Raw genomic sequence first — 16,720 nt, 5'->3', positions numbered from 1 at the left:
GATATTTTCATATATGAGTTATAATATAAAAAATAATATTTTTATTTTGATTGTTTCCCTCAAAAGTTAAAATGCAGTTTTTTCCAAAAATATAGCGTGCTTCTTTTTAAATGTAGATTTTGAAATAAATTTGCTAGTCATAAACGGTGTTTTTAATTTTAATAATAAAATTTTATCTGTTTCTTTAATGAAAAGAAAGTTTTATCACTGTTTAAGAGAGCAATACCGGAATCTTAAAAAGCTTACCTGTAACAATAAAATACATATATTGTTCTAACGAAACTGGTGACCAGACGATACATAGCAAGTTAGCAACTAAAGATAAAGAGCAGAGGCTAACAATGGTCGTGGCAAATGTCATGCAGTCACATGTCTAATGGTGCCGCCGCTAATTGGGGGTGAGAAACACGAGGATAAGTTTTGATAATCTGATTGCACCACATACCACGACGGTTAAGAAAATGTGACGACCTGCCAAATCGGCAACATCGGCTTTATTCTTTTGTGAGTTCAATTATTTTAAAGGACGGCAATAGATCGTCTTAATCTGTTTATTTCTTCCTGTACTGCAGTCTTGCAAATAAAAAAAGAAGTCTTGCAAATTTTAAAAGAAATGTATAGCCCTGTTATTTTACCAATTCTTTAGTTAGTTGCACATTTTAGCTTTGTTTTACAATAAACAAAAGTTTTTATAGTAAACAAAATTTTATTGTTGGTGTAAAAAAGAATTATCACCTGCATTTTGAAAATGTGGTCTAGTTAATATTTAAATTTATGAGTATGTATTATAAAAGACATTGATTGAATAATTTTATAATTATTCACTATTTTTTAACTGTAATTTAATACTTCAACTTCTAAATTAAATTTTTTAAAAAGAATTGATAAAAAAGATTTAGTTCATATATGTAAAGTTAAATTAGGATTAATATTTTGAATAAAAGTAATATACATACACAAGGTTGCATTCCAGAATGAAAAACAAAAGTTGATTAGAAGTCGATATGTTAATATTGTAATTATATAGATAAACACCTATTAGAAATAATATATAAAATCTGATATTCAAATTTATCTATATTATATAATATAAATTATTATATTATACGATCTAGTGTAGAATTCAGCACTGAATCATATGTATATATTCTGTACGATCAATTTTACATAAAATTATGTTATTTTGAATACATATTTATTATTAAACATGTTAGATATTTGAGTATTATTATGTATAATATAATAAAAAGTTAATTATCTCAAGATTAAAATTTAATTTAAATTTTAGATGATTCTAAAATTGATGGTCTTATTTTATTTATGTTTTAAGAATGTCTCTTTTTAGTAATGACCCACACCTGTATATAAAGATAGAGAGTTAAATACTATGAAATATATATATGTTTTTGTTATTTTATTATTAGGTTTTTAAATAAATCATTTATTTATAAAAAGTGTATGTAGATCATATTTGTATTAATATTGATATTAATATAATAAATATTTGTATTTTATATATGCAAAAATAAATCTCACATTTTTTAAAAATATATATATATGTGTGTGTATTATTTTCCAGATATTTAAAAAGATAAACGATTTAATTCTGAAAAATAAGATAAATTAGACAAGCCCATATCTTGTTTGTAAATTGTAATTAACATGGCTTTTAATATTTGATATCCAAAGTTTATTGGTCTAAATTTTAAATTTTCTTATTATACTATACAATACTTATCTAAAATTTAAAAAATGGCACTTACATAACTATTATACATTTTAAGTTAAAAATATATAATTAACTAGTAACTAACCATGTCGGTTTCTCGAAAAGATGCTTTACAAAAACAACTTCTTTCACATGAGAAGCGTTATCTCCAGGCAAGAGTACAAGATTTGACCTTATCGCCGGTTCACAAGAGCGGATAAAAGAACAAAACTAAGAGGCCTCCAACACGTCAGAGTTTATCAAATTCTAGGTGCAGGAGTTAATTTTTCCGATGACCAAGAATTAAACATAAAATTTAGAATAAAACATAAAATCAAGTCCAGATTCACGCAACAATGGCACGAATGTTTTCACCTAAAAAACCCAGCAATTAGCACGACGAAGTCATGCCTTGCCTGTGTTCATAACTGAAAAAACCAGATAATAGCATTAGCATGAAGCTATGCTGTTTACAACTAATAAAACCCAGCATGATGATGTTATGCCCTGTGTTTAATTTTAACTGAAACAACATAATTAAAAGGAGTTCAACTATTCACAAATTCATCTTAACTACTAATTAAACAGTTACTCAACACTCTAATCTAGCTAAGCTAATATCCTGAAGGAGGAGCCAGAGTGAGCTCAAGGTTCAGTTCCTTGCTGGTGGAACCACTGCTCCTGTGAAGACCATCCACCACAGACGACGAGCCCGAGTCACTCAACGCGCCGCCATGCACCCCTCCCGCACGCCAGGCGTTCGGGATAGGATGCACCACATTGCACATCATCCCCGGAGGGTAAACGAACTGACAGAACACCCTCGGGTCCACCACAGGATGACACGGAGTCGTCACCGGAAACCCAGCAGCCAGGCGGCGCGTGACACCAACCCGGGGAAGCGCGTGGACACCCACACTCCCCCCGCTCGCCGAATTCTCCACCGAGCTCCTCGCAGGGCTCTGACGAACCGGCGCAAAGTTGGTCTTCGCCCTGGCTCCCCGAAACCTGATAGCCGCAGCATCATACGCACGCGCCGCATCCTCAGCAGTATGAAAGCTCCCCAGCCACACGCGGCACTTCTTGTACGGATCACGAATCTCCGCCGCGTAGCGCCCCCACGGCCGCTTCCTCACGCCACGGTAATGCACCTCCTCCACGTCGGGCCCCACCTGCTCCGCCTTGGGCCCCACTTGCTCCTGAACAACTGGTCCTACCATAATGACAAATACTAAAAGGACTGATAAGAGTTGAGATGATTAGTACTGTAGCGAGGAGGGGTGTTTATATAGGAGGAGGGGGAGTAAAGAGGGGGAGTTTGCGGTTAAGGAGGCGCCGCCCTAGTAAACTAGTCAAGGGGGGTGGGGTCATGGGGGTGCTACGTGGAGTAGCGGCTGTTGGGCGGAGTGGCGTTTATTACTACGTCACGCTCTTAAATGCTTTCCTGCTGCCTATCCTCCTCTCAACTTATTTTTTTGGATTTTAGACGGTTACTTAAATCCTCTTCCATATCCTTATGGTTATCTACACTTTGTACCTCACTTAAAACGCATGGATTGGTAAATACATTGAATTTGGTCGAGTGAGAACGGAGAAAATATTTATTAATTATTTTTGTTTTAGTTTGAATTGTTTGAGTTAAATTATAAATGACTTGTTTTGAATATCACAATTTCGATGAAGTAATGAAGTTTTTCTCTGAAAAATTAGATAAAGTTTTGAAATTGGAAATTAAATTAAAGTTCATGTATAAACTCAATAACTTGCATTATTCACGAATATGTTCTTAAAAGATTATGATTTATTTGTACATCTAGTAGTCATTATCTACAATTATATATAGAACTGATATCAATGTATTTTGGAATTATAAATAATCCCACCTAAATTCGACATCGTCTTTAAGTTAGGATTTTGGAGTTATAAATCATCCCACCTAAATTCGTGACATCATTTTTAGGCTGAATAAATTGTTTATAAGTCAAAATCAAACGATCTTTATCTCTTTGGGCTTTCGGGATTAATACTGACAAAAATTTTAGGTATTTCAAAATCTAATTTCAATTTTTTTTCATTTTCTTTTGATAGTATATGATTGATTTCACTCACACTATTGACAATGAGAGCGGCTCTCAGTATGCATATAAACTATTCATCTATTTGTCACGTTATTTTTGAAAAAATAAAATAATTGGAAACAAGAGCTACATAGCATTACTCTAATAATGTACACACTGTCGATCTCTGATATCGATCTATGATATTGTGAGGTAAAAGCCAGTTTTATGTCCCATCTCAACGGGTGAGCAAAAATTCTCCAAACCGACCGAAATCGGCTGATCCAATCCGTCCAAACCGAATTTAACAGTTTAATAACGGTTTGGTTTGGTTATGGTTTCAAATTATAAAAACCAAATTATTTCGGTTTGGTTTCGGTTTTTACCTCCAAACCAACCGATAAATCCGAACCGAACCACATTTTTTTTATTTTCTTCCGTCTCTTTTTATTTGTCAAGCTAATATATTCTTGTATCCTCTTTAAATATGATTAAATAGAAAATATAATTGAATTTTTCATTCCTTATTTTTCATGTTAAAATTTAATTTTGTTGCTAACTTTGTTTTATATATAAAAAATGGTTTAAACCGAAACCAAACCGAACCGAACCGTTTTAAACGGATTGGTTTGGTTTGGATTTTAAACATAATGGTTTGGTTTTGGATTTTTTGAAAAACCGAATATTTCGGTTTGGTTTGGTTTAGACCCTCCAAACCGCCCAAACCGCCCGATGCTCACCCCTTAGCTTAATGAATCAAATTTTGATAATAAATTCGGAAACGAATCGAATTATATTAGCCAAAATACAGTAAATTGGATAAAGCAAAAGTCCATCAACTCAGCCAAAATATCATGATGATTTGTTGATATACTTATTATCACTTCGTCTCATCTAAAAGTATACATGAGGACTCGACACACATTTTAACACCCCGTTAAATTATAATTACATAGATTATTTTAATCTTTTTTCTACTAAATAAAATTTCAATGTTTGAACTTTAATATATAAAAGAAAAAAAGTTAAAAATAAATTATGAAAACAAATTTTATATTTATCTTAAAATGTGTGTCAGATTTTGAGAAAAAAATATACAATTAAATAGGATATAAGAAATAATATTATTTATACTTATAAAGTGATCATGTACTGATGTATTACATTGACTGGGACGCTTCATTCCATATTTTCACTATATTTAAATAACTTTTGCTATACTTCAACTACATGTTCTTTTTATTATTTCACTCGTACATCTCGATAAAGTTTGCTTAAATATTTTTAGTTTCTTGTTTCCCAAAACAAAAACAATGAGGTTCTTTTTGGACAAGAAACAGGTTATGAATGTGTACAATTAATTCGAATAATTGTAGTAAAAAAGGATTTGTACAAATATTTATACAAAGATATATGGATGTGATACTAATTGGTGTTTGATAACGTCTCTAAAAAAACACACGTATATACATATATGACAATAAATATAGGGGATAATTTATATCTTCAAAAAAATACGTAATGTAGGGTTCAGATGGTTAATAAGCCCTGCCTTGATTACCACGTAACATGCTAAGTTATAAAATAACTGATAAAAATGTCGGCGTAAAAAATTTGGCGGCTGTAAGCTTAAATAACATAAATCCAAGATATTGACGAAAATAACATGTACACCATATTCACCAACTATTCGCCCTACCTTGATCACGTAATGTGTTAAATTACATAATAGTTGATAAAATATGTCGGCGTAAAAATCTTATATCCGCGAAACTTAAATAATATGAATCCAAAAAAACTCATAGCTAATTAGCACGTCATATTCGCAAGCTATTCGTTGATATCAATCAAGTAGCAAACAGCAAAACAACAACATGACTGTTTTTGAAAATTATTTATAATGTACTAAGAAGAAATAATTGAAAATTTGTAATATCACCGTCATTCAAAATTATAAATAAGTACCTCAATCTTGTTAAATTCGTAATACATTATCACAGATTTTGATTTTATTTTGACTTATGTAAGGTTAGATTTTTTCATAAATCGAATCTAGCTCAGATTTAGTAGAAACAAGTCTGTGTCTTTTTCTCAACGAACTGAGTCGAGATTTCTTGCAACATGAAATATGTGTTTATTGTCAAGGTCGAGGTCGAGTTCATTAAGAAATTGAGATACGCTCGAGTTCTATTATCAAACACTTAATAGTCATGTCAAGGTCGAACTTGTTTTGAAACAACTTATTAATATTATACTTAAATTTGATAAATAAAACTCCAAGTTCATTCAATTAAATCCCACTAAATATCTATTTATGCTTAAATATAAATCTCAAACATTAATAAAATATGTGAGGGATTCACGAATTGAATATTTACATTACAACTTCAACTTAGTGTGATCAAAATATCAATAAACTAATATACATAAATTTTAAGTTTTACAACTGAAGTTGATCTTGAGCTCTTTTTTTTAAAAGCATTTTTTAATGCTCAAACCTCAAGTTCTAAGCAAATCGACCTAAACTTGAGTTTGTTCGTGAACGATCCAATTTTACATTCTATTTGATATTATTGTTAAAAAATAAAATTAGTATTTCCAATTATTTATCCATATGAAAAATCTATTTCTAGCCCCGAGGTCTCGAAAGTTAAACAAATGATAACTAGAAAGCAATCCTGCAAAATAAGATTCGAGAGTACATTGTTAATCGGAATCGTCTTATAAAATACGATTCAAAATACAAGAACTTATATCAATAATACATGAAATATTTTACAGTTTCAAAATATAAAAACTCCGTATTAAGATAGAAAAATATAAAAGCAGATAATAAAAATAAAAATAATATTATTTATTTAATATTAGCCGCAATTTAGAAAGAATCTGTTAGGCAAAGAAACTGGTTTTATGGCTTCTATTATGAGCTTCCGATAGCCCATTCTACCTTTTTGCCAAATACTCGTGAACCACTAGGAGTCCAATTCTACGAAGGAAGTCGTCTAGTTCAAGGCCCAAAAAAAATTGAAGGGATTAACTTAAGATTTATATTAATAATATTATATATTTAAATAAATATAAAAAAATTACTATACTATATTAAATAAAACATCTATTTATAAGGAAGATATACTTTTACTTATTTAAAAGGATAAATATGTGATATAAATATACAAATTTATTCTAATAAATATTACTTCTTTGTTCCACAAAATTTCCATCCCACATGTCTTAAAACATAATTTTATAATTTGTTTTTTCTGAATAAAAGTTTATTATTATTATTTTTTTTCTCAACAGTTCACTGAAAACTAAAGGGAGTGAAGCGGTACAGGAAGTAGGGATGGCAGTTTTACCCGACCCGATGGATACCCGACCCGTTCCGACCCGATTGGGTCTACCCGAACCCGATTTTTTTGGATCTGGATCTGGATCTGGGTCTTATTTTTAGACCCGAAAGAGTTTGGATCTGGATCTGGATCTCAGGTATTCCGAACCGAGACCCGACCCGAAACCCGAAACCCGATTTAAACCCGATCCGAACCCGAAACCCGATAAAAACCCGATGCAAATATTATATATATATATATATATATATATATATGTATTATGTTTAATGTAAAGTATATATATTGAAATACTATGAATTATAAGGTATATATGAATATTAACATTTTACTTAATTTTATATGCCCAATATAGAATTTATATTCATTTCATTAATATTTTTCTCAATTATTGTGCATTCAAAAATGTAAATATAATAAAAATATAAAATATAAATGATAAGTTGAATGATTGTATACAATTAAGTTACATGTTTCACGTGTTTATTATACTAAACGATACTTGTAAAAACCTTTTTTATATTCCTAAATTTAAAAAAATCAATCATCACAATTTTTTTATAGATTTATAATTTTTTTTTAAGACCCGAATTAGACCCGGACCCGAACCGAAACCCGAAAAAATCCGATGGATCGGATCTGGATCTTCATTTTCCAGACCCGGACCCGAACCGACCCGAAATATAATGGATCGGGTCTGGATCTCAAGAAACCCGACCCGACCCGACCCGTTGCCCTTCCTGTCAGGAAGGGCATTTTCTTATTGTTCTTGCTTCTTCCATTGATTTTCTTAATAAATCTCCTTCTTCAAGAGGGAAAGTTTCTTAGATCTATATCACCGGAACTTTTGATTTTCGTTCTTATTCGCTTCCAGAGGGTTTTTTGGATTTGTGGGTGGATCGATTATCTCTTACGTGTCGTGGTGCAGATCTAATTGCTTTAGTTTTTAGTTGGATTTTCTCTAGTTTATTTTGATTATAGTTTGATTTCTCTCCCTGGTGAGAGTGTGTGATTTTCTCTCCTCTTTTGTGAGAGTTGGTTTGGATTCATCGATAAAAGCTTTCGGGAATTGCATTTGTGGTTGATAGTTCAAACGGAGTTTTTGAAAAAGATGATGAACACAGAGCAAGGATCTATACATGTACCATCGTCAATTTCAACATCGCTTATTTGTCTCATCTTGGCTATGAAGACAGGCATGTTAATTTTTTCTATGTTTGTTCGATTCGATCATTCTTGTAGATGCCGTATGGCTATTATTTAATGAATTATTTTCTTTTCTTCAAAAAAAAAGAAAACTTCACATTTATCAAAAAATGATTAAAGCCGGGCCCAAAAAGATCCGGTCCATTCAACTTGAATAAGATTTTAAAGAAAAGAAAAAGAAATGCAAATAAGCCAAAATAAAAAAATAGACTTTCTCTTAATTTTAAGGTACTGACAGCTTCCCACGTGCGGTCACTCATGTCTATACACTTGTACATCAACATGCACTTAAACATCTGTACTCCCTCCGTTTCAAATTACATGTCCACTTTAAAAAAATCACATAGTTTAAGAAAAGTGGATTGTGAGAAAAAAGAGGTGTTTTAAGTCATTAATTGAACATAATATGTGGTGTATGGTTGATCTTGGAAATATAAATTAGTAATATGTGAAGGAGAGTTGATTTTGGAAATATAAATTTACATTGAAAGTTGAAGTGGACAAGTATTTTGAAACAAATATTTTTTTCTAAAGTGGACATGTATTTTGAAACGGAGGGAGTAGTTCTGTACCAACAAACCCTCACTCTTTCATTCACAAATTTAATTGATCTTTTGAATTAATTTATAAATATATTTGTGAAGTGTATCAGAGTAAATCAAGCAGTGTGAGCTTTCGAAGAAGATGAAGGGAGGATTAGTGAAATGGGGGTTTCGAGGTAACAGAGTTTTGGACGAGGCCTCGAAATTAACCGTGAGAGGTGTTCTTGGGACTGTTATGGAGAATCTGAGAAATGATGGGGCCAGGCCCATTATTCCATTGGGCCATGGTGACCCATCTTCATTTTCTTGCTTTAAAACTGCACCTGTGGCTGAAGATTCTGTTGTGGAGGCCATTCGTTCTGCCAAGTTTAACTGTTATGGCCCTGCTGCTGGGATTTCTGCGGCAAGGAGGTAGAAACACACACACAAACACACACACACACACAAACACACAGTTATTGAATTTAAATAAATTTAATTTTTAATATGAAATTGGTGCATTTATGATTGGAGTGTTGTTAATAGGGATGGACGGATGGTATATTTGTAGAGTTAATTGAGTTTGTGGTTAAATTGTTGAATAAAATTGATTTTGTTCCTTAGGTTTGTGGTTTTTCCAAGAGAACGTGATATTTAGTATAATTTGTTTGTGTTTTGACAAGCAATTGTGATTGAGAAAGACTTGTTCATTGATGAGGACTTGTTGATGAGTCATGCCCAATTGCTTCTTGTCAAAACATTAATGATTGAAACACTTCACTTTTGGTAAAAAAAGATGTGGTATCGAGGATTTAGGGATAATCTAGTGGTGAAAACTCTTCCCTTGCCAATGAGGGAATGTGGAGGCCGTGATTTGAGACATTACGCCTGTCCTGTTATACCTAGATAGCAACGTAAATTACTGAGAAAATAAGTTAATGTGAACAAACATCGATAAAAGAGGTCATTTTTTTAATCTTTTTCTGCTCACTGTGATCGGACCACTATTAAGATGCTGGTGATTGTAATATTTTTGTCTTTTTTTATGTTTTGAATATAAGCTTGTACGATGGAGCTTAATAGACTCCATATCTGCACTTTGTATGTAAATTGCTCCTATGCATAAAGATTGCATAGTGTTCCTCCAGGAATTTGATTTAAATGATTAAATCCTTGGATTCTCAAACAAAAAAAAAGAATTGAATTCCACATCATCGAAACTTCTTCCACCATAAATTTCTGCAGACCTATAGAAGTGCCTTTGGACTGATTCACAAAATTATGTATTGTCACTATTAGTGTACCAAGTTTGTGCCCCAGAGGATTTCATACAATATCCAGCGTACTTTGCACCGGCATGATAAGTGCATAATACTTGTATTAGAGGGAGGGGGGGGGGGGGTCATTTTATGGATCTGAGTCATCTGACCACCATCAAAAGATATGCTATGCTTTTGTTACATCACTTGCATGTTCGAACAATCTTTCTCAGCTAACTGCTGTTTTTGTATGTATAAATTTTAAACATTACACAGGTCAGTTGCAGATCATCTATCTTTGAATCTTCCATATAAATTATCTGCTGAGGACATTTTTCTGACAGTCGGTGCCAATCACGCAATTGAAGTTATTTTATCAGTTCTTGCTCGGCCTGGTGCCAATATATTAATTCCAAGACCAGGCTATCCAGTATATGAAGCTCGTGCTGCCTTTAGCAATGTAGAGGTTAGGCACTTCAATCTTCTGCCAGAAAAAGGTTGGGAGGTTGACCTTGACAGTGTGGGAGCACTCGCAGATGATAATACTGTTGCCATAGTTATCGTCAACCCAGGAAATCCCTGTGGAAACGTTTTCACACATGAACACCTAAAACAGGTGAGTTGGACTGATATATATAAGTTAATTAAATACTTCCATTAATCCATTTTTTAACTTACTAGCTTGGGCTGAGATTGTTTCCTTTTTAAATCTTAATCTGACCTATTTGTTCTTAGTCTTGATATCATCTCTTTATACAAAAGGTTGCAGAGACTGCAAGAAGGCTTGGAATTCTTGTAATTGCAGATGAAGTATATAATCACCTATGTTTTGGAAGCAACCCATTTGTCCCAGGAGGAGTGTTTGGAACTATCACACCTGTTCTTACTCTAGGGTCACTGTCAAAAAGATGGATTGTCCCTGGTTGGCGACTCGGATGGATTGCAATAAATGATCCAAATGACATTTTGCAGAAACATGGGGTTCTCTCTAGACTCTAGTCTCTAGTCTCTACCTCTCTTAAACATATAAATCCCTATAACGCACATTCTGCACAATTGTCATATGGGGAAAAATACACTATTTTCTTCTGGTGGAAAAATGTTGTGATCCTTTTTCCACAGATACCTATTTCCTCCTTTCTGTCAATCTGTCATGCTACTCTGTGACGCTGCCATCTTTATTTTGTATATGGAAAATAATCACAATAAATTTTGATAAAGCAAATATACCTCTATTTATGCACTTAACTGTGTAGTGGACACAACTGACTTCTTGCTGGAGGTGATTGACATTAATTTCCATGTCATAATATGAACTTCCACAAGAAGCTTCACACTGCAACTTTTACTGTACAATAAGATTCGTTTCCAGTGAAACTAACATTGATTTATTCTTTTATTTTTTATTTTGGATTAGCTTGTTGAATCTATCAAGAGCTATATCAGCATCAGCGCTGAACCTCCAACTTTCATTCAGGTACATGGCTCCTCTGGATTAGCTATAATATCTGTTATGTACTCCATTCATTGTTGATTCTATCTGTTTCTGTACTATTTAGGTAGCAGGCAATATACAAATTACACGGCATAAATATCTAATTTCTGACAACAATTAGAGTCTTTGCTCTATAAGCTCATAACACCTAATCCTAAATATTTTGGGAAGCTAACTGGCCTGGTCTGATTTGGGATGCTTAAAGTTTGTTTAGCATTACTAAAATTATTAAGTATTAGTTATGATTGTAAATAAAATTGTGAATTAAAGCTTATTAACATAAGTTGAACAGAATTATTAAAGCTTATTGGTTGAACAAAATTAAGTTTTGTACATTTGTATTTATAAGTTTAATTTTCTCCTAAAACTAAGAATGCCAAAGCTCTATGAAGCCCATTCATATTTTGGACTAATAACGCAAGAAATGACCAAATAAGCTCATAACATGGTCTATTTTTCAGGGAGCATTACCACAAATCCTTGAGAAAACAACAAATGGCTTCTTTTCTAATACCATCGAAATACTTAAAGAGGCTGTGGATGTGTTCTACACTAAACTTGAGGAAATTCCTTGCCTGACTTGCCCTCAGAAACCAGAAGGAGCCATGTCTTGCATGGTAAGTAAATAAAATTCTTATTGTGATTTTGATGATAAGAAATCTTTAAAGTCGAGAATATCCAAATACTTGAGAACATTTATTGCAGGTGAAACTAAACCTGTCACTGTTGGAGGACATACATGACGATATGGATTTTTGTATCAAGTTAGCTAGAGAAGAGTCGGTAGTCGTGCTTCCAGGTATAACTATTTATGTACAGAAACCCTCCTGTTTCATATTTAGAATGGCTAGATACAGTTTTTAGAATGACAACCTCAAAAGAAAAGTCGACACTTGCTTTGAATCAAAGTTTTTGTCATGCTTCAAAAATATTGAAATATATTGGTTCAATTAACTAAGCGCACTTGATGCATCTAGTTGTCAATACGACTATTTACTGGATAAAGGGTGCTCATTGTCTGTTGTGTCTTGCAGGGGCCGCGGTAGGGCTTAAGAATTGGCTTCGCATTACTTTTGCTGTTGATCCGGCAGCTCTGGAAGATGGTCTTGAGAGAATGAAAGCCTTCTATCTGAGGCATGCTAAGAAGCAAGGCGAAGCTGACGAGGATCAGATTGTAAGCTTATAGGACAGAATTTTATCTATTATGTCGAACACCAAGTTTGCTCTTATCAGATTCAGACTTGTGCTAGCTCAGAATCTACTAGCTCAAGGACTGTGATTATTCCATAAATCTGTTTTCATAATTCAAAATTTAGATGTACAAAATGGTGGAGCGACTCGCGGATTACTTGAACTGAAATGAAATATGTGTGTGGGAGAGCATTAATATTAATTGAAATGTCTGATGCATCCGCATTAATAATCATAAAATGTACGATGCATCAATATATAAATGATATGTTAAGTCCTAATTTATTCATCTTTCAAATAATGATATCCTACTACTCATAGATTTAGAATGTGGCTCATTTTGACCAACACTTAAAAATTATTTATAAAATCAAAATTACGTACATTTTCAAATTCATAAATCAATTATGAGCTGAACAGAACGAGAACTGTGGCATTTCTGGCGACCACCTCCCCACCTGGCCACCTGTAGACGTATGATTAATCAGCTTGTTTTATTAATTATTACCTGTTTTCCAAGGGAGATTATTTTATAAATTAAATTAATAATGGGGATGGCAGTTTTATCCGATCTGATGGACACCCAATCTGTTTTGGTCTGATTGGATCTACCCGAACCCGGTTTTTTTGGATCTGGATCATATTTTTAGACCCGAAAAAGTTTGGATCTGGATCTCAGCTATTCCGAACCGAGACCCGACCAGAAACCCGAGTTAAACCCGAACCGAACCCGATAAAAACCCGATATAAATATTATATGTATATATATGTTACATGTTAATGTAGAGTATATATATTGAAATATTATGAATTATTAGGTATGAATATTAACACTTTTACTTAATTTTATATGCGCAATACATAATTTATATTCATTTCATCGATATTTTATTTTTCTCAATTATTGTGCAATAAAAAAAATCTAAATTTAATAAAATATAAATGATAAGTTGAGTGATTGTATACAATTAAGTTAACATGTTTCGCGTGTTTATTGTATTAAATGAAACTTGTAAAACATTTTTTAAAATTTCTAAATTTTAAAAAAAATCAATCATCACATTTTTTTATAGATATATTATTTTTGATTTTTATTTGATTTTAATTTTTTAAGTATCTGAATTAGACCCGAATCTGAATCGAAATCCGAAAAAACCCGACAGATCGGATCTGGATCTTCATTTTTACCCGAACCCGAACCGAACCGAAATATAATGGATCAGGTCTGGATCTCAAAAAACCAATTCCGATCCGACCCGTTGCCATCCCAATTAATAATATGACATATTTAAAAATTACTCCCTTGTCTCGTCAATTTGGATTAGAGACAAAACGGATAAAATGATAGAATTTAATAATATTTAAAGTATAAAATGAATATGATGGAATAAAATAGTGGATGCAGATAAATTTGAATTATAAAATATATTATTTCTGATAATTTTGGAATATAAAAATTCAGAGGGAACATAATTTTCTTAAAAAAACTAGTCGGAATAAAGGGATAGTAAAAACCAAATTTAAACATCCCTCTTTTAATTAAATTGAAGAAAGCGCCACGTGCAAGGCATACAAAATATCGTAATGATTTAATGCAGAATATAGTCCATAAAAGACGGTCAATTTAAAATTAACAGAGATTCTAGAAGAAGAATTTTCTTCTGATAGTGATGGTGGGGGCCCAAACGTAGCTCCCATTCAGCCCATCTACCCAACCCACTCCATACTCCCATCAATTCAGAATATTTGAAATTCACAACGTGTTTAGCACACCAGCCTATAGTAAAATTCAAATAAACATAATTATAAATTAATAAAACTTAAATATGTCTGTTCATCAAGTTCCAATATTTTGACCAAGTGGGATCCATAATCCATACCGTGAAACATACTAGATCGAGCTGAAACACGTTGAAACCAATTTTATAAATATACAGAAGGATTTATTCCGGTGATTAAATTCGTGAAAACCGGATTGATCTGCAATACAGCTGGGAAGTTAGCATGTCCACATACTAAAATATCATCAAGCAAGAATGACCATCATATGCTCGATTCTCGCTCACTCGAAAATTATCTGGAAAATGGATAATATTTTCAAATATTTTTAAGATATATTAAAAATAAAACATATCAAAAAACCAGATACTTAAAGATAAAGTGTGATCATCGAACAAACAGAAAATGATACAAAAGTGTTAAATAGTAGCTACTTGATGCTAGATGGAGAGGAACCATATTTACATTGGTCAATGCTTTTCCTTTCAACAAGTCATGCAGAAACTAACCCTCCTTCAATCTTTAACCATGCCTCGTGTCTTTAATTTCTAATTATAACATGTAGTTGTCCTCGCTTAGATTCTGGCTGGAGGAAGAAGACCTGATTATTGGAGGCACAGATGAGGAGACACCGTCTAAGCGAAAATCGACACCGCCAGAAGACTCCATGTGAGGTATTGAGGATCTTTCGAGCCCCCGGAGATAGGCATGATGATCATCATCACTTGGGTTGTCATTCTTTGAGAACATGAATTGATGTTGTTGCTGTTGTTGTTGTTGATGCAGCTGTTGCTGGACTTGTAGAATATTGTACCCTGGTCTAGGAATCATGCCTGCATTAGGGTTACCATATTGCTGGCCAGTCCCGATCCCCAGGCTGAAATTAGTAGCAATAGGGTAAGAGCTGGTGCTTGAAGCACCTGAAGCAAATGGAGCCAATGAGCCACCAGTGAACTGCTGAACCATGGCTCTGAAGTTGGCGGTATCGGTATTGAGTAAGGTGGTAGGAGTTCTCCTGGAAGCCCTGGATCTTTTCCTGACAGGTTTTGCCACACGGCCTTCTGGGCTCAAGCCGCCGCCACCACTAGCTGAACCGATGTGGGTCGCGGTCACGGTTGTCGCATCGGAGACTTGGTTGCTAGAGAACAAACCCACGGGCTTGGCAGGAGCATTGTGCTGATAGAAATCCCAGTTATTGCCAGGGCTTGACATGGTTTGGCTCATAGGATGGGGGCTTAAGAAAGAAGGAAAGAATAGTGAGTATTTATTTGTGTAGATATAGGAAGGTTAGGTCAATTATAAAGACTTTTGAGGAGGGAATAGGTCACGTGAGGATCACGTGATATTAGGCGAAATAGATTTGGCATATTGTGGGGGTAGTTTTTATCTGGAAGTGGTCTACAGAATAGGAGGCGGGATAAGTTGGTTCCAGGAAGCAACAGGCAACAAGCAAAGATGATGTGATGATGATTTATACAAAGAAACTCGTGGTGGTGGCAGGTGACCCAGATTGATGACCTCCTTTTCGTTGCATTTCTATAGGTCTTATTCACAAGGAAGCAACCCGGTGGATTGCCTTGTAAATTCCAGTGAACTCAGACACTAGTTAATATATAAATTACACTTAGTCTCGTAAAGAACAGAAATCAGACTTAATCGGTAAACACACGAAAACACGAAAAAAGGATTAATCAGAAATTAGATTGATTGAAAATTAATTACATTGATTGGAGATTAATCGAAACTTCAATTAATCAGTTCGGCGAGCTACGTAACCGAGACTAATCAGGTGATAAATCAACTACTTCTATAACAACAGTTGCAGCCAGCAAAAATCAATACATTAATGCAACTGAGAGCTATTTTGACAAAGATTATGCACTGTTCTGGAATTTGTTGAAGATGCTTATCATGTACTGATAAAGTTATTTATAGCGCGATTGACCAAGGACAAGCGCGAAGTTCTTTTTGTTGAGATCAGGCTTATAGAATCGTTTCTTCCCTTCGCTTTGTCTAATGAAGGAAACTAATCATGTTTAACATATACTGATAAAGTTTGTCTCCAAATATGAATAATGTGAGGTTGCTATTAGGAACTAAAAATCAACATAAAGATTAGTCAAACGCTCATAGTCAACAATAGGGATCCCGTCAAAT

General features: G+C 33.5%; 3 protein-coding genes across 3 annotated transcripts; 1 reads left to right on the top strand and 2 right to left on the bottom strand.

Moving 5' to 3' along the window:
- Positions 1-2,076: 2,076 nt before the first annotated feature.
- LOC108217832 (ethylene-responsive transcription factor 4) lies at positions 2,077-3,232 on the bottom strand. The gene has a single exon (XM_017390722.2). It carries the CDS (start codon positions 2,926-2,928, stop codon positions 2,323-2,325), a length of 606 nt encoding a protein of 201 aa, XP_017246211.1. The 5' UTR covers positions 2,929-3,232; the 3' UTR covers positions 2,077-2,322.
- Positions 3,233-8,870: 5,638 nt separating this feature from the next.
- On the top strand, positions 8,871-12,905 carry LOC108216623 (nicotianamine aminotransferase 1). Its single transcript, XM_017389439.2, has 7 exons — positions 8,871-9,271; positions 10,375-10,714; positions 10,861-11,079; positions 11,516-11,575; positions 12,055-12,210; positions 12,299-12,392; positions 12,628-12,905. The coding sequence occupies exons 1-7, from the start codon at positions 9,003-9,005 to the stop codon at positions 12,777-12,779; spliced, it is 1,290 nt and encodes a 429-aa protein (XP_017244928.1). The 5' UTR covers positions 8,871-9,002; the 3' UTR covers positions 12,780-12,905.
- Positions 12,906-15,115: 2,210 nt separating this feature from the next.
- LOC108219239 (VQ motif-containing protein 22) lies at positions 15,116-15,775 on the bottom strand. The gene has a single exon (XM_017392565.2). It carries the CDS (start codon positions 15,773-15,775, stop codon positions 15,116-15,118), a length of 660 nt encoding a protein of 219 aa, XP_017248054.2.
- Between the last annotated feature and the right edge of the window lie 945 nt (positions 15,776-16,720).

Source organism: Daucus carota, chromosome 4 (genome assembly GCF_001625215.2).
Source record: "Daucus carota subsp. sativus chromosome 4, DH1 v3.0, whole genome shotgun sequence".
Classification (NCBI taxonomy): Eukaryota; Viridiplantae; Streptophyta; class Magnoliopsida; order Apiales; family Apiaceae; genus Daucus; species Daucus carota.
Note: the sequence above shows the minus strand (reverse complement) of the source record. Positions and strands in the feature narration are given on the sequence as shown.